Here is a 24,001-nt window from a genome sequence, read left to right as displayed (position 1 = left end):
TGAGAGAAGAGACTATATGGATACTGCACTATGTACATTCATCATCTGACAGCATCCAGAGGAACATAAACCTTGTTTCCAACACTGCCTGTATATTCAGGTTTATTTGCTTTAAAAACAAATCTTCCTTCTTCTCATGTAGCAGAGTATTTTTCTGCTACATGAAGAGAACTGACATAACACTCATCTAAACAAGAACTGAAAAAAGATGCTACAGCCTGATGTCTCTAGCATGTCCTACACACTCAGTCCACTCTTACACAGGCTCAAATCACAGGAATGATGCTGGTGAGTGAGAAAACTGTGGTCTGCTAATGGCTGTTTCCTTTCCTTATCACTAAGCACCGTATTCCAGCAACAAGTCCAGAGAACTGAAAAGATTAACTATGAAGGCCAAAACTGAACAATGAACTTAGTCCCAATGTCAGCACTGGAAATCCTGATCTATATAAAGAGAGCAATCTCATCCCTTTCTGTTTCTGAGAGAAGTTTGTCTTGTATCATGCACATACTTGTATATGCCATATTTATGTCACAGCTAATAAAGAACATTGTAGTTTACCAACATAGTAAGGTGTTACCATGTTTACATGTGACACATGTTTACCACATGTGTCAGGATCTGACACAACATGCTACCTGGTGGGTTTGAGAAGTGGTTACAAATTTGCATAAAAGGAAAGATTACATGAAGTTAGGATTAAAGATATGCTCAATTCACCACATTCAAATTGGTATCTGAACAGCCTCAGACAGATGCATGGAAGTGGAGGTAGACATGACAATTTGAGCTGAATGTTGACTCTGCAAAATTTGGGGATGATCAGGTAAGGCATTTAGCTCCAAATTTGCCTCATGAGCAGCTGTGAATCCATTAAAAGTGTCTACAAGAGTCTCTGAACCCAGTCTCTGGGAGAGACTCTAAAAAGAGTCTCTGAACCCATATTCAATCCACAGGCTGAGATTTTGGAACCTAACGTATTTATTCATTTCTTCACAATGAAATGCTCCAGCATGAAGGTATGGTTTGCTTCTTATTACCTCACAGTGTGGTAAGAAATCTGACTGCCCATTTCATTTATTTTATTTTATCACATTAAGTTGAGCTCCTAACAGGAGTAGCTGGTATCAAAATTATATGCAAAATAATCATTTTCAAAAAGAGTAGTTAAAAGCAACCTCAGTTCTACAATTAATGCATTTTGTGTTTTATGCTCTCTTCTAACACCACTTGCAAACCCAAAGTACAAAGCAATGCTTTGAAGACTTTAATGCATTCTTAATTTTATTCATGTATGTAAAGATCACACACAAGTCTTCACAGGATGGTCATCTAATTAAGTCTATTTTAGTTTAATTAAGTGGATACTCCTGGAATACTTTCAGGCATAGTGAGTTCTGCATTCTTTTCTGAAATGTAATCACTAACTCCCCTAGAGAGAACTCCTTATTTTTGTCAAAATAATGAAGCTACTTGGTTTTGTTGAAATCATGAAGCAAGCCAACACAGTTAATATCTTAGCTGAAAATGTTTTCTCCATGTAATCTTTTTGGAAGCACAAATATGTTCATAAAAATGCCATGACTTAATTCTTTTATAAAAGTAAAACATGTTTAATAACCAGATTTTTTTTTTTAAACCAAAAAACCCTCAAATCTCTTAGCTTCCTAAGAAAAGGACATTCTGCTGATTCAGAAAGTTATTTGTGGAGAAAGATGTGCCTGTGGTTAGGAGTAAGAATTATTCAAAATTCATCATCTTTTATCTTATTCTTTGGTGGTGCACACTACACATTGCTCACTTCACTATGGGTTTAGTTAATGTGTGCTAAGTGTTCCATCAAATAACCACAAAGAAGAGATAACAAATATTATTGCCAGAGTTCATTCTGGGGTCATGCACCATAAAGGCGGTAAAGAGCATTTAAATCACGGTGTACTCTCTAGACCTTATTTAAATGCTACCAGTGGAAAGAAGAAAATCATACGGTAGGGGAATTCAGCAGGCGACTGGTAACAAATGAGTAGCCCAAGACCCTGGGTGCCACTGCAGCTCTGTGGCGTCTCATGATGGATGAAGTGGCCATGCAGCCACTGTGCCTGGCCACCACAATGCGTCGCTGTGGCCACAAGCACAGGGGAACCTGTGGGAGAAGGGGAGGGCTGGAGTGATGCTGCCAGAGAAACACACACCGCTTGGCAGTGAGGGGGTTTTAGATGCATATCTCAGCAGATCTCTGCAATGAAAAGCATGGGTTATAAAAATAAGTGTATAATGCTTTTGAATGCTTATTCCTGAATTAATTCCTGATTATTTTAGCTTACTGCTATTTAGCTCAATTATTCAGTTTTAAGTTTTGTTTTGTTTTTTACTTGGCTGAAATACTGGCTTCAAGAAATTACTAATAGTTTGAATTTTACATACCAAATACTGATTACTCATAAAGGAAAATTAAACTATTAAACAAAAAATTATATTATCTTAGAGAATGAATACTTCTAACAGAATATATTCTTCCCTCCTGTTAATTTCTGTGCCGGGTTTTCACATGGTACAGAGGCAATTCATTCAATTTTGCCAAAAGAAGTTGAATGGTTTACAACTCTTTCTTATACATTAAAGGGAAAAGAACTTCTTTTTTTTTTTTTTTTTTTTTTTTTTCAGGATCTATGGTTTTGTAATTTACTTTATACAGGGAAACCATCTCAACTTGCTGAATGACAAACCAAGTATGATTACCAAACTGTACACTACACATTTCTGAAATTCAATCCTGCAGATTTCCAGAGCTGGAACAATTTTCTGCACTACCTACAATATACTCCACTACAAAGGCATTCCCTTGATAGTGTGGATATATACTCTGCATGTTCCTCCTATCTGGAGCCAAAAACTTTCAAAGAGCTTTAAGCCATAGAAGACACAGACCCATCTCCATTTTGCCCTCAGCATTGAGCATTTATGTGCTATCCTATGCCCTGGCACGGATGTATGGACCACATGACCTCCAGAGGTCCCTTCCAACCATAACCGTTATATGATTCTGTGATCCTTGATTCATTCATATTTCCCAGCTGGGCTCCTTGCTTACTGCCCTTCCTGCTCACTCAAACTTTTGGCATCAGGATCTTCAATAATGTGCCAATCCTCTTCCTGTTCCATGTTCTCCTGGCTGACACTTGTTCCTCTCAATTTCAGTCTCACAGTCCCGGTCCCAAAACATATACTCGTTTCCTCAGTATCTGTGCAGCTACCCCAAACTATTCCTTGCTCTGATGGTCTTCTTCCAAACCTGGCATTAATCACCCTTTACCAGAAAGGTCCTGACCCTTTCCCCCATCGTATCCTGCACTGATTTCCACAGTTTATTTCATCTTTCTCTCTGAATTTTTTATACAATTTTACTTGCTCGCACCTTCAGATCTCTTTCCCTACATTCAGCCTCCGCCCTAAGGATGCCTTTCCTTCTTACAAAGTTGGTTCTTCTCTCTGCACTAGAAAGACCTTTCATGAAGTCTGGGTTATCTTTAAAAGCAAAAAAGTAAGAGGCTCTGGGACTGTCAGGGTCTGCAATGCCAGGTCCAGGACTGGTAGTAGCTAACATTACAGAGATCAGGCTTCTTTCCTGGCCATTTGTGGGAATGTGCTCAGACAGTCTGTGAAGTTGGTGCATGCACAATTTAGACTCCTTTAAGAGGCTCATGTCTGCTAAATCAGAAGAGGATTTTTTGCTGGTAAAATAGGAAGACATCTCTACTGACAAGAGGAATTAGATTGCATTGAGAAGGATAATCAAACACAGATTGACACAGAGGCTATGAAATCCTTATCACTGAAGGACTTTAAGCAGAAGTTAAATACCTTTCAGAAATACTCCAGGAAGTCCTGACACTCCCTTGACACACATGGGTAATTACCCATCCAGGTCCTCATTTATAAGGTTTATGAAAAAGAGCTAGCTGCAATTTTGCAAGAATTTTTAACTTTAAAAGTTTCACACATTTTTGGTAAGGATGACAAAAAGTGCAAAAGTAATCCCCTAACAAATTTCAGATTTCTGCTCCAAAATCTGACAGCAAACTCTTCAATGAAAAAAAATAAATTAATTTATCAATTACATTTCTTAAACGCACAAACCAATGTATTCCTGCCTACCCTTGTTCTTGAAAATGAGTGAACACAGCAGTGAACAGTGGCAGAAATTTACCGAAACTTGAGCCTGAATTAGATACCTGGCATGTACAATTTCAGACACTGGTTATGTTTTGGCAAAATTCTAAGCAGTTAAAAACAGGTTCTAATAATGAGAAGCAACAGGCAACATTAATAGCATGCAGACATGTCTAAAATACAAAAGTAATTTCAAATCTAGCTCAATGCAGCATACATTTCTGACACACCGCCATAACTGCTCTTTATCTTCTCTACTACTTTTCTTGGCTTAAATATTAAAAATGTTTGACTTCAGTTTCACAAAAAGAGATTTTATTTGTTATCCAATTTGATAACAAAAAGTGTTTGGCAAGGGCAGTGCAGCAAGTTAAGTCCTATTGTGAGTAGCTGTAAATCATAATTATCCTTGGAAAAATACCAAGCCCGTAGGCTTATGAGAAAAAAAAAAAAAAATATATATATATATATATATATATATATACACAGAATTTAAGCAAAATAGTTTAGACCATCAATAAAATTATTACATTAAGGACCAGACCATGCCAGGCACTTTGCTGGTCTTTGGGAATGCTTACACAGAACTCATGAAGCTGAGAATAACTGTAAGCTGTTCTGAGCTTTCAGCCTATAGCATCTGACAATCCTGCAATTACTTCATCTAATGACAATAACCTCTGCTACAACCACCATGCAAAAATCTCTGCTTTAAAGTTATTAGGTAAAGAAGTTTCTGGATCACTGAGAGTGGTTGCCCATACATAAGAATTCTAAGGAAAAATAATGAACAAACTTGTATTGGTAATACTATGTCTTATTATATTATAGCTATTCCAAAGAAAATTTGGAGTATTGGGTAAAAAGTTCTATGGCATGTTAACTTGATGGGCATAGAGAACGTGTTGTTTTTCTTATGAGAGGCCAAGTTGGTGAAACTGGAATGTGTTTTGAATAAAAAAGAGAAGTAACCAGTATTTCTAATAGATAGGATGATATAAGAAGCCAGATATTATAATTTTAGAAACCTGGCACAAGTTTAGTTGAAAAAGTGATTTAATGTCATTATCATGCAAGGGCTAACAAAGACATGCTAGCTATCAGTTATGATGGCTTATATATACCAAAAATTATACAAGAATGTTTAAATTAATTTGGATTAGAAAGGGCACTAAAGAACAATCTTAAGGAACTGTTCCCTACTGGGAACAAGGTAACCCAAGACACACACCCTGATACTGGCATGCTGGTATAATAATAACAACTGGCTAAGTAGGAGAGTACCCATCTGCCCATTGAACTAATTTGGACATTTTGCAATACAGATAATTAACTTGTATTCTCTTTGGTTTATGCAAGCTCATTCTTGACAATATATTTAGTAACTTTGTCTGAAGCTGTCAAGAGGTGAAAGCCTAATAAATCCAAGATAATCACTCAAAGACTTAAAATAATTAGAACTTTACTGGGCAGCTACAGGATTTGTTTCTGATTCACAGCCTAATTATAGCACTAGCACATCAGAAGAATCTCTCCCTATGAATCTGAGTTAGGCAGAGTAAGCCATTACAGAGCTGCAACAACCCAGACAGAAAAACAATTCAGACATTCTATTACTTCCCAAAAAAATCCCTAACATCTCAAATAGCCATTACTTTCAATACTTCCATAAAAATATAGAAAAGAAAGAAGATGAAATGGAATATGTGTTTACAGCTATTTTATAAAATGAATTTTTTCAACTCTAGGATGTCCATGAGAATAAAAATCTGCTAATTCTGCTTTGTAGTCCATTGCAAATGAGGTGTGCTTTTTTTGTTGTTGTTGTTTGTTTTGTTGTTGTTGTTTTTGAATTAAGATAGATACAAATAACACATGATATTACAAATAAACATCTGCATCATGAGGCACTTCTTGTTTACTGATGTGACCAACATAACTTAAAATTTACTTACTATTGATGCATCTCAAAAGCGTATTTTATAAATATTTGTTTTTATACTATGAAATCCCACTGCAGCATTCTGATCAAATACATTTGCTATACCACTTACATGTCATTTTACAGCTTAAGGTTTAAATTGAAACTAATCAATCCTCACAAAGTCCTTCTGAGGAAGCTGGAAGCACCAGCTTCATTCTACAGAGAAGGTACAGAGATAGTGGGTATATGAACACTGATTGTGAAGAGCAAAATAGTAAGCTGGTAAACAGTGTCATTTATCAGCTTTCCTCTCGACCTGATGCATACACTTACCTGGGTATGAGATATACAGAGAGTACAGGAGTACAGGGTGGCCTTAAAGCCATAGGGCAGGTGGAAAAGTGGCCATCTGCATCAGCCATGCCACCAAAATTTTGAAACAGCTTCTAGCTAGCATTGCCAGCACCACGGGATGGGTGTAAATGAGCTGCCAGCTACCCCTCCTCCCATATTTGTGTCTTGTATTTTCAAGACCAGAATAGCTTTCTCTGACCTAGGTTAAGAGCCAACATAAGAGGTAATTCTACCACTGGAGTATAATAGTTAGCAAAGGCTGAGTGTGACAGAAAAGTCAGAATTTTGAAGCTGAATGTAATCCTCCTAACAGGCTGGCTGCAAGGTAGCCAGAGAGACAACATCAACGTATGCTTCTAGAGAACATTATAATGCAAACTATTGACACATGGCATCTTCTTAAGGGAATACCTTTTTTTTTTTTTTTTTAGACTGAGATAGGACCATGAGAAAAGGACCAGACCTATGTGTGCAAAACTTGGGGTAGGCCTAACCAGTAAAGTATGTATTTGCCAGAATCTGTTCAGTCAGCAGTGTGAGGAGAATATGCCACCAAAAAAACCACAATGTACCTTGAAAAGAAAGTACTTACGTATCTCCAGACTTGCGGTAATTTTCTGGACATTCCAAAGACAGACAGCGAAAGCCCCCCTGGATATTAAAGCAGGTCTCATTGAAAGAGCAGTTGTGGGTTTCTGCAACACACTCATCAATATCTGCCAAATGGAAAAAGGTGAGTGGGTTAAACACATGCTTTTCCTCTATTTGCAGGTGCCGTATGATGAAAATATCACATTAGGTACTAGAGAATATGGGGTGCAATTAAACATTATTACAGGATTAAGGAAAGCAGGAGAGCAAAAAGGAAGAAAACTAACCCAACCAACACACAAGAACAAGAAAGGGAAGAGCAGCAGTGCCACTAAGTGGGCAAGATTTAAATATTTGCTGAAATGTCTACAGCATTATGATATTTCCTTTTGACAGATAAACTAATTCATATCATTTAACAGTGGGAATCTTCATTGAGTTTGCTCAAATTCTTTAAGAGCAGTATAAAAACATAACTGCATTCTATAGGCTGTAAAAGAAACTTCTATTGGATCCCGTTATTTATTATAAAAAAATAGGTCCCTCCAGATTTCAAGCTGTTACTGACTGTTTTACTTTTAGTGCTGCAGGACTATAAACACAAAACCTTTCTAGAACTCTTTAGAAGCCCACAATCCTGTTACATCTCCCTGAAGCCTTTGAATGTACCTTGGCAGTTTCGTGCATTGGGTGCCAACCTGTAACCGGTGGAGGGACAAGTACACTGAAAGCTCCCAGGAATATTAATACATCGAAAGGAACAGATATGACCTCCAGTAGGTAAAGCACATTCATCAATATCTGCAAGAGGAAAACACCACTAATTTACTATGTCTGCATGGCATTTTACTAAGTGAACATATATGGTGTTCATGCTGCAAGGTTGAAACACTATTTTGTGATTCTAACTAGTAGAAAACAAAAACAATTGCTGATTAGGGCCACAACTATCTAATGAAGGTTGTCAGGAATAAATGGAGGTGTGAAGAAAATTAAAAGCAATCGAAGGGCTTAAGAGACAGTCTGCTTTTGTCTTATAAATGTGTAATAACACTGTAAATACAGTGACATCTTATTGTAGTACTTTACTAATGGGACAGAGAGGAATAGTATCATTCCTGTTTTAATAAAAAGGAAATTGTGATGTTTTGCCCAAGCTCTTACTGCATATTAAGTCCAAGATATCTAAGCTGAATTTCAAGATCTTGTCCACTGGGTCACACCCACATTCTACTATTACTTGATCAAAACCTACATACACATTAATTCAGAACCAGCCACAAAAGAAGGATATATAAAATACCATGTAATAATATTGTATATTATGTATGAAACACACAAACACGTTTGTATGTTCACTTGCTGAAGACAAGAAATCGTGCTAGTTGCTCAGTAAAAAAAAACAAAAATAAATTTTAAAGGCACATTTCTGACCGGTTAGGAAAGTACGTGAAGTTACAGTTCTGTGTAAACAGCAAAGCAGACACCATATAATCAAGCAGAGTTATTTCTAGATGAAGGCATGGGTGGGAGACTTTTATTAAGTACAGTTTCATAGTTTCACAGGAAAATAACAAACAGAATCAAATGTTAAAATGCATCTATTAAGAGTCTATTAAACTGTTTATGTATGTCATGGTGTGAACTGAAAATGCTTGAATCCTTTATCTGCAAAGACAGTTCTTACCTTCACATGAAATCCCATCTATGTCACTAAGTTGAAAGCCACGGCGGCAGTAACACTGATAGGAGCCATACACATTGGCACACTCTTGACTACAGGGGCTGCTCTCGCACTCATTTAAATCTGAAATGCAAAATTATACATCTGAAACCTCAATTTCTTGCTGTATTTGTCACTCCTGTTACAGGACTGAGGTAAAAGTTTGATTATTTTTTTTTCTTTAATAATTAAAAAAGGATGGTTTACATATTACTGAGTAAGCATGAAATAATGGACTTTGGGTGTATTATTCTCAAGAGGGTCTGGTAGTATAGGTCACTGTGTGCTATTATTTCCCACTGTCCTTCAAGGTGCGTGACTTGGAGGGAGTCATTAGGACCACACCTGCATCTTTATATTTGGATATCAGCAAAGCTGGTTGTGAAACTCTTGAATCTGATCTAGTCACATCACTTGAAAATGCGGTAAATACAGACACATACACCTCTGCATGATCCAGCCAAAGGACAAAATATTGGAACTGTGGACTACAGCAGTCTTGATTATTCATAGCAGCGTTCATGCTATCAAAGTGACAACATTGGGTTGATTTCTTGTACCAATTCAGAGCAGTATTACGAGCTAAAATCAAACAGGAATAGCTAAACAGTGACAAGCTACATCTCATACTATATACCTTATGCGTATAGCCATACCTTCACATGATCTGCCATCAGTTGAAAGTTTGAATCCCACGGTACAAGTGCAATAGTAGGAACCAGGAGTATTCTCACACTTGTGAGCACAAAGACGGCCTGGATAACGTCTGCATTCATTGATATCTGCAATGATAAACATACAGAGATCTATATATTGGCTGGCTTCCTTGAAGCAGTACTCTGGACAGGACCATGGTTTTGAGTTTTATTTTTGTTTTCCAGATTTAAAATTAGAGAGGGAAGGATTTACCCAAAATGCTCATTTAAAAAGTACCCTTGTGCATAACTGAATTAGCCAATATAAAGAAGAAAGTCACTTTGATCTTCCAAAGGAATGTTTTTCTGTAGGTGCCTACAAAAAAAAAGTCACAGAAAACAATTACATGCACTCTCATAATCTTACCTTTTAGCAGGATAACAGATAACATGTTGACAATACTAATTCAGCTTCCTTTGAAGTATCAGCATGTCTTTAGTATGGTATTAGATTTATACAAATAATACAGTAGTCAATTTTACATTCAGATGAAAGGTTATGCAGAAAGCCATAATGTTCTTTATGCAGGCTCATTTTTTAAAATGCCATGGTTGGATTTACGTAAGTTGATAGGTACAACTTACCAACACAAGTTCTACTGATGACATCAAAAGAATAGCCAGATTTGCACTCACAGCGATAATTGCCTGGGGCATTTATACAAACATGTCCTTCGCCACATGGCTGATTGGAAGATAAGCATTCATCCACATCTATAAAAAAGGAAATGTAAGTACGCTTATGAGGATGCAAGTCGAGAGAAGAGCAACATGCTAACTCTTAGTTCAGATGCACATTTGTGTGTCCCTTCTATCTGTAAAATAAAGTATAAATTCTTGCTGCCTTACAAGTGTTTTATGGGCTTTCTTTAGTGGTAATTGTAAACTTTTGAAACAGAAAGTGAGACTTGGATCTAGCACCTAGCTTCAACAAGATCAGAGTAATAATTGCAAAATTCTAAATGTAAAATTCTTACAGAACGAGGTATCTCTCATACATGTGCTGTAAATCTTGATGGGACTTGGGAAGAAAAAAAAAAACAGGAAATCGAGAAATCAGATAATCTTTGGAGGAAATTAGGTGAAAAACTATTTTACTGTGGATATTCAATATTCATGGAACCTATTTCTTCACCTAAAATAAGATGTTGGAAGACCACAGTCAGTTGTGCTTTGATAAACATTTACAGTAATTAAAAATGCAGGCAAAATACCTCTCTTTGCAACAGATACCTTAGTTAAATGCCAGCCCAAGGCATATCTGCCTTTCAACCTTATTTGAACGTCTTCTGAGAGACATTATGTGGCAGGTGATTCTTGCGTTATAACTATTTATTGGGGAGATTTTAGATTACACAGCATTGTTCCAGTATATTGGTATAGTCACAGACAATGCCGTTTTCAGGGGAGGCAATTGTCACTTCTGTTTTTCTTAGTGTTTTACGAGTAATTTGAAGGACAGAGAGGATCTTTGTCACTCTTCACTTTCTGTGACTGCCATGAATGAAAGAACAGGATCAAGAACTGATTCTGGGAACAAGAGAAAATTAGGCAGAGCCCAAGAAACCAGTAAACACACATGGTTCATTTTCTTTAAACATTTTTTTTTCCTTCAGAACTGTTACTTACCTACACATCTTGTTCCATCTTCATTAAGATGATACCCTCGGCCACAGCTGGGTGAGATTCGCTGGCAGGTGTATGAGCCATCAGTGTTAATGCATATCTGCCCAGCTGGACATGGCATGTTGGTACTCAGGCATTCATTGATATCTGCAAGAGTACAGGAAGTCAATGTAACAATCTGCTGTCTATTGATGTTTCAGGTAAGATGCTTTTCTTACATCCCTTGTGGTTTGAAAAGCTCTGCTCACAGGACCACAAACATTTGTGTCATTTAGCTTCAACAATATTATGCCTCTGGGGTGAAGACTAGGAGAGGTACAAAAGGCCCAGATCCCATTCAAAAGCTTAGGAAATTGGCTGTAGAATTTGTCTTTTTTTAAAGGCCTTTACAAGTCATCCCCCCCTGAGATTTACAAAGAAATGATGAAGAATTCAGTTTACCAGCTCAACCAGTTACGTTGCAGTCTATGCGTGAGGATTACAGCAAGTGAGATGTAGTAAGTTGTATAGGTAGCAGTTTTCTGCATTTTTACAGAGAAAAACTACTTCTCACAGGTATTCACCATGAATACCTTACCTCATCTCATGTAAACATTTAAGAACTTGAACAGCTCTTTTTGTGTGCATGCGTATGTGTGTATTCACTATGCATCCCTCTACCATCCATGAAATGTATGGGTTTTTTGTTTTTACAAACTGGACATCATACACACACACAAGAATAAAAAATGAAAAGTAAAACCTCAGAATATGTAATGAGATGAGACTAAGCTATATCAGAGTATGAGAGTATGATATGGTACAGTTTATCTAATCAAGAAGGTAAGAAACTCACTGTTATCCAAGGTTAGCAATGTGCTATTAGCTCGGAGAGAAGGAGTTTCAGAGTTAGGAATAAGTGGCTATAGGTGCCACTTATTCCTAACTCTGAAACTTTTTGCCACTGCCAAAACACCCTGCGACAACTGGAAATGTTAATATATCTAAGACCTGACAGTCTGTAGGAACAGTCACTGCTTGTGAATGTATGGACCTGCATCTCAAAACCTTCAGCAATATCCAGTTTCACGTGCCTACTTCTTCCCTGCCTCAAGTTTTCCTCCTTATTTCACTGGTGCATGACCATTATTTTTCACAGTGGTACTGCTGTCAAAGAGCTACTGCTTTCCAGTTGCTACAATAAAAAGCAAAGAATTGCTTTGTTGAAAAGACAGTAAAGCTTTCATACTATTTCCCCCTCAACACCATATAAGGCAGCATTTTATTTACAGTTTGTAAAATCAGCTTGTGAATTTGTTTTGCTAATTATTTTGAGCAAGTTCATATTAGGGGACATAACCATTACCGCTGCAAATTGCTGCGGATTTACTGTCAGTGCAGACATGGTAACTTCTACAGCTGTGGATCTAGTGTTGGCTATGGCATGTAAGTGTCTTCAAAGGGTTTGTTGTACACAACAACCAGCTCCCTTCATCTTGTTTGCAAAATTTTTACAATTTTATTTTCAGCCTCAGTGTTTCCAGGATCAGATTTCGGCACTACAGAGTACAATATGGTCAGGAGAATGTGGGGCTGACAATGAGCTAGAATTGGCAGCTGCAGCTGCTCAGCCAGTTTCACAAGCCCAAAACACACCATGCCACTGGGAGGATTTTAAAGTTAAGTTAAGACTTGAAAACACTACCCAAGGGAATAACTGACTTAAGGAAAATGTTCAAATGCAGCTAAGTGCCCAAATCTCATTAAAAATAGATAGCTAGTATTTAAGTCTTATTTAGAGGTCTTTCATCTGTAAATTTTACCTGTGCGACCAACCCTGTCTTTAAAAAAGCAGATAAAAGACAGCAGAGCAATACATACATACATGAAGAATGACTTGAGAAGCTCATAACTCACCCAGTGAAACTACAGATTAACTCCTAAGCATCACTAAGTATTCACTGAGATAAGAGTATGTCTTACCAATACAGTTGCCTAGCGCATCTTGTATAAACCCATTCATGCACTGTAGCTTGGGTCGGCAACGGAAAGATCCTGGAGTATTCTGACAGATAAAATCGGGGGGGCAGTTATGAGTACCAGTCTCACATTCGTCAATATCTGGTACATCACAAAAAAAAAATGTTAGCAGGAGTTTGACAAACTTTTTCATCACATTTAAAACATAAGACAGTTTAAAATGTCAGACAGATTAATCCTCAGCATATTTTCATGCATATCAATGCAGTGAACCAGGATCAACCTGTACTGTTGCTTCAAACAGAATCTCAGTAAAAACATATATAGGCATGTATGTGTTTATTATGCTATTACACATTTAGTTCTCATAACTAAATGGTTCAAAATGACTATAAAGCACCTGAAGCACCATGTTCAGTAGTGTTCAGTCTTGATTCAGCACTGTGTTTATACATGGGCTTAACTTTGAAGTCAGTAGGACTTAATTGTGTCCATCTGCATTTTTAATTTTAACCTTAGGTCCAAAGTAGACACTGCTCACTTCTTTTAAAAGTGAATTAATTAACCTTGACTCTCATCTATATAAAGGCCTCTTTGCATTATTCTGCTTTAAAATGCATACAAATATGATTTACGTGCACTTTAATATTCCATTCTACTGCATTACAGAAAATAAATATTTGTGAATAAATTATGATTCAGACAAAGCAGACAAGGGCTAACAAGGTTTCATTCATGAACGTAACCTAGTCCACAGTGGCTAGTGACTAAAATTTGATGTTCACTACCTCACAATGGGAAGAAATCTCCTGAAACTTCTAAAATGCAGAAACTTCCTAGCTATAGCATACCTTGGCTTTCCCATCTATGCTATGGAAACAAGAGTAGAGACTGCTTATCCCTAATGGTTGTAAGATTCAGAAAATTATTGTGGGGCCTACTTTAAGTTTAGTATGGGTTTTACATTGTTACAATGAATTGTTTTAAATCAGCAGGGTTTTATATGCTGCACAACTCAGTAACGAGACAAATATCTTCCATGTCATTTTGCAAGGCATTTAAAAATCATACATGAAGATTATTAATTTTCTATTTTCATCATTATTGACATAATGTTAATAATTAACTTCACTACCACATCTTATCCAGATAAGAAATTTCTAAAGCTAAGGGCATTCATAATTTAATGACTATATTCCCATTTTTCCACCGGAAAAATATTGTTGATACTTTCAGGTAAGCTATTTGTGGGCCTAAAATTGATGTCATTCAAATCAGCATGAATTTTACTTCAAAGGCAGCAAAGTTGGACCACAATACTTTCAAAAACCATCATCTCTATGTTCTAGGGGTTTTGTGCTGTAGTTTATTTATCAGCTTTTTCTTTTTCTTTTTTTTTTTTTTTCCCCCCTCCAATCTATTATTCATCATTAATCACTCTGTGAAGTAAAACCCTACCCAGAATTTTGTCTGAGGTAACTTACTCAATGGAATGAAATTACAGACTGTTTTTAAACAATTCTAGGTTCTGGGGGAACAGACCTTTTAGTAGTGGAAACCAATTCTACATCATATGGTGTTTGCTGCCAATTTATCTTTGCAAAGGTAGCATGTCAGGTGCAGCTATGGATACATGTAACAGCATACTCTGAGCTAGATGCAACATGAAATCATTAATTTATTTAGTTTAAAAAAAAAAAAAGACTATTACTCTCGTGTTCAAACACAGGTAATCGGCAGCACTGGTTTTAACCTTTTTTCACTTTTACATCCTCAAGAATGTTGTGATTAAGAAGTGAACTTCATTGCAATGAATTTAATCCTACTGAAGACAAAGGCTTACTTTTTTTTTTTTTTTTTTCCAGGATGCATCTACCTCAGCATTTTCAAAATTGAACTGCCTTGGTCATTTCACTTAACACTTTGCACTTAGAAATGTGCAAACTTGATTCTTTAAGATGAAAATAAACCATCAGATATGTGCCAGGAGCAGGACTTTGGCACTCCACTCATTAAGAGCAACCAGTTCATAAAACAAGACTAGAACAAGCCAGAAGTAAACACCTCAAAAATGCATACAGTGTGAGTGTGGGTTCTTCAAAATCATCTTCTTCAGCCTGCAGATCAGCTCTTGTCAATGTATAATAACATTGACAAGATGTTATTCATCTACCACAACTTGCCAATGTATAATAAACATAGTTCTTTCTTCTGGAAGTCTTACCATAGTCCACAGGCAGCCTGTATTTGGTATTTGCAAGGTGACAGGAGGAAAACTACTGTCCCAGAAGAACTAAAGCTGTCTGTGTGCCCCTGTATAACTATGGCTTACACACATATTTCCGAAAACATAAAAAGAGCAAGACGTGATGATGGTTTAATGTTTGTTTGTTTTGGTAGTGTGTTTTGTTGTCGTTGCTGCTGTTTTTTGTGTTTTGTTCTTGTTTGTTTGTTTGTTGTTTTTTTGCTTTTTTGTTTGTTTGTTTGTTTTGTTTTTCTGTTTTGTTTTTCTTTTCTAAAATGTAAATCTGGAAGATTTCAGTTTCTCTGTCCAGGACATACCTTTACAACGACTGTCATCAGTTAGTTCATAACCAGTTCCACAGCTCGTGTCCCGCTGACAGCGAAAGGATCCTAATGTATTTACACAAGTTTGTCCAATCCCACAGCTGTGTGTACCAGTGATACACTCATTAATATCTGGAATTTGTAAAGGGAGGGGGGGATAGGGGATGGAGAAAGAAAGAACAAAAAAGAGTAAATAAAAACCACAAAACTACTGGCAAGAGCTGAGATCAAAGGCTATTTGTGGGCACACCTCCAATCACTGATTATTTTGGGCATCAGGACACAAAGAATGGTGTAGGTTTGTCCTCCCACTCCCAAAACGTGGCTACTCCTCTCTGTTCTTAGAGTGTTAGATGTTTTGACTAACAAGACTAACTACTGATTCACTGTAATTAAGAACAGAAGGAAGTTGTACCAAGTGCGAGCAAAGGACCAACAATCACCTGACTGGGTCTAGTAGCAGATGATTGTATAACTATAGTGACTTATCGAATGCAGCAAACTTTCAGAAATGTTTCTCTTGCTTTGGATCTCACCCACGTATGACTTAAGGACTCCTCAAGCCACAGGCTGCAACTTTCTACTTTCTAGCTACTGATAGACATTTGTGAATTTTTCACCTTTGTCTTGAACCCAGAAGAGTATTTGGCATCCACACGTGTCAAATATAAGTTTTTTCTTTTTATATTTCACACTAGGCTAGTGTTAATCTGACCAATCATCAGTATCTGTTTTATATTCTGAAGTTTATATCACAGCTACTTACCTAGACCCCCTTTTCAGTCTGAGATAAAAAGGCACTTCTGATGAGTAACACTTTTCATCCTAGAATAGCTACTCAAAATATGTGAGGTGAACTATGCCCTGGAAGTGCTTGTTTCTCTTAAACAGAGAAAAAAAAAAAAAAAGTGCCTTGGCTGACTAGCTCAAAGCAGATGTCCACATTACGTCTGAAGTCAAGTGTGATGAGCTCCATCCCAGCCCACTTCATCTGATGCCCATTTGGTTTTTGTTCTGGGGGAAAATGAACAATCCTTCCCTCTTGACTATTCTCAGGCCACTAATGATCCACACAACTTTCAACCTTTTTGTCAGTTGTGTCCTCAACAAGCTGAAGAATCTTACTCTATTTCATCTGTCTTATCAATTATTATCTACTACTCAGTTATCATCTACTACTAAAATAGAACACAGGTATTTTATTTTGGCTCTGCTCAGAAGGAAAAGCTAAAAATCTACTATGTCTTCTTTTTAAGATTTCACCTCCTTTCATTGCTGATATAAACATATTCTGATCTCTTCTGACTGGATTTTTTTTTTTTTTAACCTATTCTTGCTCTTTTGAAATAAGGATGTTGATTATTGAGGTAAAGGTTTTAGTTCTTTTACCTTCACAGTTGACACCATCTGGTTGAAGTTGATACCCAACAAAGCAGGAGCACACATAACTGGATCCGGTGTCTCTGCACTGCTGAGAGCAGGGACCACCACCTAATTGGATATTTTAAGAAGTCTTATAAAATTAGGAGGCTCTTCACAGGGACTGAAACAAATCAAAATTTGCAGGATGCTTGCTGATTTATTTAGAAAAAACAAATAACTAAATACACAGGTATTAGAAGAAGGAAAGGGCTAATCTCTAGAAGCATTTGCAATTGTGGTTTTTTTTCAGCACCAGAAATGAATACAAGGAGGAAGCAAATTAAACAGTTGCTCATAAACCCATCATTGTTAGAATGTGAAGGGAAAATGCTAGGAGCTCAGAAACCTCCTCAGATTTTGCTGATAAGTTATAACTTTGTATGATTACTACTATACAATGGGGAATAGAAGAGGCATTACCACAAGTTAATGAAACATTTTCATTATTAGCTGCATTTGGCTTTATTTTCAGCCTATAAATATTAGAACATAACTCCTGAATTAGCTACGGCATGTCCTCTTTCCTATTCATCAGGCAGGAAACATGAAAGGGAAAAGACAGTATTGTAGGTGACAACAGGTTTAGAGAACATAAAAGACTTAAACCATACTACGGGGATACCAAAGATCTAGTGAACTGTGTACAGGAATCAGAAAGAACATGGAAGAGAGCTGGGGTTATTCTGGTGACAGAAAAAGAGGACTCTAAGAAATTTACCCAAAATTTGGCTCATCATGAAGAAAACATTTTTTCTGATCTCATTCAGAAATAAATTAATAATAGAAGCTTTTAATATTCCTACAATAAAGAAAGGGTTAGATACTTACAACTATTTGTTTTAAGAATATTGATATTCTTAGTACAAACAGATTCTATCCTTTTCTCTTTTTCAGAAGAACGTCTGGATAGGCATTAAACAAAAGGCTTGAGATAAGCACTATCAATGTGGGCAAATGCAGCTATTATAACTAAAACTTTCAAGTGAATTAAAGAAAAATGTTTTTTTAAATTATCATAGTTTCTACTGAGAACAGGCCATTAATACCAAACAGAAATTTTGGTCTTCATAGTACTGGCAAAGGCAATGACATTGCAAGGAACAATAACTTTGAGGTTGAGATGGACAGTTACTGCTTTCTGAACCTCTGCTAATAATGTGAACTCCTGTCATCCAAAGTAAAGCCTATCATGGAAGTGCTGGAAGAACAGAATTTATTTCCTCATATACCAGGAAGGTGCTCTAGAGCAAAGTGTTGCAAGTTTCACTGCATAGGAAATTTAAGCTTCGCCTGGTGAAGACTGGAAAAATCACACGTAATTTTAACTTGCCAAGTTTATCAGAAAATATATTGCAGACTGAAACTCTGATTTGTAATTAGTCACACCAATCCATCTCCTGAAGACATATGATTAAATGACAAATGCAACAAATGATTACATAAAGAAATAATGCTAGGAAAATATGTAACATTTTTTTTATTATTTTTTTTTTAAATTTGATCTCTTGTAACTAGCAGCTGGAGACAGAGGTTAGAGACAGTTTGGGCTTTTTTTAGAGCCCATGTTGGTTTTTGGTTAGAGCCAGTGTTTGGCTAATGACCTTAGTACATGTTTTAAACCTCTCTAAAGTACAACAGCAATACAACATGCATCACAGTAAATCATCTCGCAACTGGAATAGAAGTCCATTAAATTGATTTTAGCCTAAATACATTACTTAGTTCTGAAATGCCTGTAGAAAATAATAAATCACTGCTATTGTAAGTTTATAGACATGTAAATCACACATGACAAGCAGTAAATCGGCATATTTAGCAGAACAATATCCCAACAACACATTCTTCCCAGGAGGCAGAACAGTCTGAGGACACTAGCTGCTTTTCTTCCTTTCAGGTGATGCATCACAAAAGGAAACAAGTTCCACTTCGTATCCAATCACTCTGATCATCCCAAGAGGAGAATAAAAGAATGCACATATTTAATAGAGACTCCATTGATTCTGAAGAATCCAGAGTACTCCATGGGTTCAGTGAATAACACATCTGAGGTGCTATCAACTAGAAGTCAAATAAAAGTTAAATGTATAGTCTAAGCTTCAGCTAGGTTAGCTTCAGCTGGTCACCATGGCAGACAATGCCTTCCTTTACGAACAACTGAAGCATCACATAATGGCCTACTATTTCTTAAAAAGCATCTTCATTCTGTTCTTTTTACCCTTAACTAGCCTAGGCAAAAGGTTTGGGCTAATCGCTAGATATAAGCTTAGTTAACCTTTATGGGAGACAATCACAAAAGAGCTGGCTAACAGGACTAGTCACCTGACTTACCTCTGCAGCCATCATGCAGATAAGGATCTTCTTGGTCTAGTTCCTCCTTTGAAATTTCAACTAAAAAGAGTAGAGAGAGACGTTAGAGGAGAAACACTTCTCACAGTAAAAGGCTGCCTGCTTGGGATGCAATTCAGGCCAGAGTTTTGGATACAACAGGACAAAATTAAAGAGCATTATTTACATATTTTGCAGCTATTTCATGCTTAAATTTGACATTCAAATGCATATGCCCATGAGGCATTTTCCAACTCACTGATTCAATATGAAAATCATGCTGTGATCATAGATTACGTATGGGCTGAGATTTTCAAATGCAGGTTCTTACCATTAGGCTTTTAACCAGAGCTTAACCTGATTTTCATAAGACATGTTGTTGAGGCATGCTTAGTTTCCACTGACTTTATAGTAGCTTGCGGTACTCACAGTTTTAATGAAAATCAGATTAACCTCAGTTATTTATTTAGATTTCATTCCAAAAAACTCCACACCCAACTTTTGGGCACCTAATTATAGCATTCTTTCAAATATGCTTCATGATCAGCAGTACTTCTGCTGCATACATGTGTCATGAGAGTCCTTTATCTCTATATGGAGGGCAGAAAAGAGCTGAATACATCTACTGACTGAATCTACTCATTAGTCAGAGAAATAACTAATGGACTTTGCCAGTCTCCACCACTTTGAACACTTCAGAAATGGTGGGCTGGTAATGAGATGTGTAAAAACACAATCTCAAAATACTCTGGTTATTGAGCAGGAAACTTAGTGCCATTGCAGTACTCATCTGTATGCCTTTCAACCAATAGTCACTTAAAAGCAAATACTTGGTCATGGATCTGGAAGCAAATCTGTGAGCAGTGAACCTCTCAGGCCATAAGGATACATTTTGGTCATGCAGAGGCTGTTGAAAACAGTTTGTTCAAGTCTTGTCTGACTTTGTAGAGGACTCTTGGGATGCAGTTACCCAAGACTCCTCTTTATGTGACCAAGAAAGCATCATACATGAAGTCTGTCTTACTCTCTGCAGCAGAATACCTTGTGTGTCTTGCTACTGTGCAATACAAACACAAGGTACTAGTCTAAGAAGCTGCCATACAAAATGGAGACTGACCTCCTCTTCGTGACTAGGGAAGGTGCTGTTCAAGTATTCTTTGCTCTACCTTTCTACAGGTAATCTTTGTTGTTAATAGGGCTATCTGACACATCTCCAACCACATGGTTGTTTCTTAGTTCAATGGTAAGAACTTTGTCCTGACCTACTTGCTGACATCTTGCATTAATGGTCATTGTGAATGCCACTTGCCCATAGAGGTAAGTGGAGAAATACTGTACATTGTGCTTGTAATTCCGGATTTTCAGGTATTGATATATCTCTTGTGTCACACAGACATTTTTAAGTCTGCAAATTCTTGGTATTAACACAGTAGTCTAGGTGCAAAGTATCTACTTCTGTAGACATTTCAGTCAGAGAAAATGGACAAGGGCTATTCCCCTATTGTGACAGGGGTACACAAAGAAATCGGCAAGCCATTTCTAAAGGTTACTTGATAAGGGTGTACAGTGACATAGGTCAGTTTTCAGAGACCTGAAACAAATCTGCTAACACACTGGCTTAAGCACACCAGCTCAAGTTTTTGTCGTGGGGTTTAAGTGATTGATTAGGGTGATGTTTTTAAAATCTGCCACTGGTCATCTTCAAGCCAGAGTGCATGTTTTCAGTGCTCAACAGCCCACGAAGGAGGGAGGCAACACCCTACAGCATGACTTTTCTGCAGTTTCAGTTCAGTCTGTTAAGTGAAAGATGAAAAAAGAAAAAACAGGTCTGTAAGTGTCAGTACGTCCACACTCATTCTCTTCAGATCTGTGGACTCGGTATGGAGAAGTGTGTCATGAGCTGCTGCTGTCTAGATCTCCCTCTCATCTGACAACACTGAAGTAAATGCAGAGACACAATGTTGCCCAGAAATGTTCAGTTCTCCTAGACAGACTAAGCATTTCAAATTTGTAGGCATTTGCCTCACACAAAAGGCAACATTTGAATTCTGCATAGCTAGAAACTGCCATCTGGCTTTGAAATACAATTAAAAGAACAAATAAAAATAAAATTAAAAATTAATAGCTTATACTCAGTTTCTAAGATAAGGAACATTAATGACTGAAATAGCTGTCTCATATTAAGTTCTGATACAAGGAACTGAGTGACCACTATTTAGCTCTTTTAATCTCTTGTGATATACATTTCAGCCATCACTAGCAAAAATAAAATAAAATAAAATAAAATAAAATAAAATAAAATAAAATAAAATAAAATAAAATAAAATAAAATAAATAAAATAAAATAAAGGTCAATATACGTGTACATTAAATTACTCAAAGGAGGTCTCAAGTTAGAGGAATTGCAACAGAAATTGTTTAAAGTACAAGCACTCCTTGTACCCCATATCATTTCCTCTCTCAATTTTTTATAATTTGCAAGGTAAAATACCCGGTTCCTTTTTAGGAGCATCATCACTGATGGACACATCAGTGCCTTCTTGTCCTTTCACACAACAAGCTCTGAAGACAATTCCACATTGGTATCCTATCTTCAGGTTGGATTCACAACTCTGTCCTTGAACTTGGGCGGTCTTTCCCAGCAAACAACAGTGACAACATTTCTGTTAAATAAATAAATAAATAAAAGTCACATTTTAGCCCCAGACAAATCACTGCAAGTTTTCTCAGTAGTTTCAATAGCGTTATATCACCTTGGCAAACTGCTGGAATTTTTCCTGCAAACTCTTTCAGAGCTTCTGGTATACTTGGGCTGTTATTTTAATCTATAGTTGAGTTCAGTGGGCTGTAGATCTGGCCTACACAGAGTCATACCTGGTACCCAAATCTAGTTCTCCTAACTATTGTGTATGTTGGATGTGTGTGCACACATATACCAATATGATGATGTGGAGGACCAGAACATAGGAAGGACCTATGTATATGGAATGACAAGGCTCCCTGCCTGCAAACCCCAGTTTTGAACACCAGCGAACAGCAGGAACTCTTTAACACCTCTGCATCCCTTTTGTATCCAGATCATTAAACGGAGGCATAATCAGTAAAGTGCATGATTCAGTTTAAAATTAAACTGCCTATCCAACTTCCGCCCCCAAAAATACCCTTCTCAAAACTAACAAACAAGCAAGCAAATATAATTAATCCAAAGCTAGTGTTAACAGGTCATAAAGACAAGCTTTTCTGCTCTGGAGAACAGACCACATAATCAAGCATTATTTAAAAGCATCACAGTCCTCACATGGCTTCCAGCAATAAAATACAACCCACACCCTCTAGACATGCTAAACTACAGCCCAGGGATACACCACAGAAGTGAATACATAAATTAATCCTGTGGAGTTTTCCTTTAATTTTTAAATAAGCAGAGCAGATGGAATAAAAAACAACTAAACATTGAATTAAATTTCTGTAATTTTGCACTTTAAGCAATTCACTTACTGAAAACGAGGTAACCCTACAAGAAGGGCCGGAGGGCAGACCCGGGAAACTATAGGCCTGTCAGTTTGACCTCAGTACCAGGGAAGCTCATGGAGCAGATCCTCTTGAAAGTCATCACGCAGCACTTGCAGGGGAAGCAGGCGATCAGGCCCAGTCAGCATGGGTTTATGAAAGGCAGATCCTGCTTGACGAACCTGATCTCCTTCTATGACAAAGTGATGCGCTGGGTGGATGAGGGAAAGGCTGTGGATGTGGTCTACCTTGACTTCAGCAAGGCTTTTGACACCGTCTCCCACAGCATTCTCCTCAAGAAACTGGCTGCTCTTGACTTGGACTGGTGCACGCTTCGTTGGGTTAGAAACTGGCTGGATAGCCGGGCCCAAAGAGTCGTGGTAAATGGAGTCAAGTCCAGTTGGAGGCCAGTCACTAGTGGCATTCCCCAGAGCTCGGTGCTGGGGCCGGTCCTCTTTAATATCTTCATCGATGATCTGGACGAGGGCATTGAGTGCACCCTCAGTAAGTTTGCAGATGACACCAAGCTATACGCATGTATCGATCTGCTTCAGGGTAGGAAAGCTCTGCAGGAGGATCTGGATAGGCTGGATCAATGGGCTGAGGTCAACTGTATGAAGTTCAACAAGGCCAAGTGCCGGGTCCTGCACCTGGGGCGCAATAACCCCAAGCAGAGCTACAGGCTGGGAGATGAGTGGTTGGAGAGCTGCCAGGCAGAGAAGGACCTGGGAGTGATGGTGGATAGTCGGCTGAATATGAGCCAGCAGTGTGCTCAGGTGGCTAAGAAGGCCAACGGCATCCTGGCTTGTATCAGGAACAGTGTGACCAGCAGGGCTAGGGAGGTGATTGTCCCCCTGTACTCAGCTCTGGTGAGGCCGCACCTCGAGTACTGTGTCCAGTTTTGGGCCCCTCGCTACAAGAAGGACTTCGAGGTGCTTGAGCGGGTGCAGAGAAGGGCAACGAAGCTGGTGAGGGGCCTGGAGAACAAGTCCTACGAGGAGCGGCTGAGGGAGCTGTGCTTGTTCAGCCTGGAGAAAAGGAGGCTCAGGGGCGACCTTATCGCTCTCTATAGGTACCTCAAGGGAGGCTGTAGCAAGGTGGGGGTTGGTCTGTTCTCCCACGTGCCTGGTGAC

The 24,001-nt window shown here is 37.8% G+C and overlaps 1 protein-coding gene across 5 annotated transcripts in view; it reads right to left on the bottom strand.

Annotated features, from left to right (window-relative positions):
* Window positions 1-24,001, bottom strand: part of FBLN1 (fibulin 1) — an 89,027-nt gene that overhangs the window by 30,101 nt on the left and 34,925 nt on the right. For all 5 annotated transcript variants that reach the window (XM_084496871.1, XM_084496869.1, XM_084496868.1 and 2 more), the window contains exons 4-14: window positions 21,850-22,021; window positions 19,362-19,421; window positions 17,001-17,102; window positions 15,606-15,743; window positions 13,047-13,184; window positions 11,088-11,231; window positions 10,044-10,172; window positions 9,420-9,545; window positions 8,728-8,847; window positions 7,710-7,841; window positions 7,042-7,165 (exon numbers count right to left, since the gene is read on the bottom strand). In XM_084496871.1, the coding sequence (XP_084352997.1) occupies window positions 7,042-7,165; window positions 7,710-7,841; window positions 8,728-8,847; window positions 9,420-9,545; window positions 10,044-10,172; window positions 11,088-11,231; window positions 13,047-13,184; window positions 15,606-15,743; window positions 17,001-17,102; window positions 19,362-19,421; window positions 21,850-22,021 (1,385 nt within the window). The remainder of the gene's footprint in view (window positions 1-7,041; window positions 7,166-7,709; window positions 7,842-8,727; window positions 8,848-9,419; window positions 9,546-10,043; window positions 10,173-11,087; window positions 11,232-13,046; window positions 13,185-15,605; window positions 15,744-17,000; window positions 17,103-19,361; window positions 19,422-21,849; window positions 22,022-24,001) is intronic.

The sequence above is a fragment of the Aythya ferina genome (assembly GCF_964211825.1).
Source record: "Aythya ferina genome assembly, chromosome: 1".
Taxonomy (NCBI): domain Eukaryota; kingdom Metazoa; phylum Chordata; class Aves; order Anseriformes; family Anatidae; genus Aythya; species Aythya ferina.
Note: the sequence above shows the minus strand (reverse complement) of the source record. Positions and strands in the feature narration are given on the sequence as shown.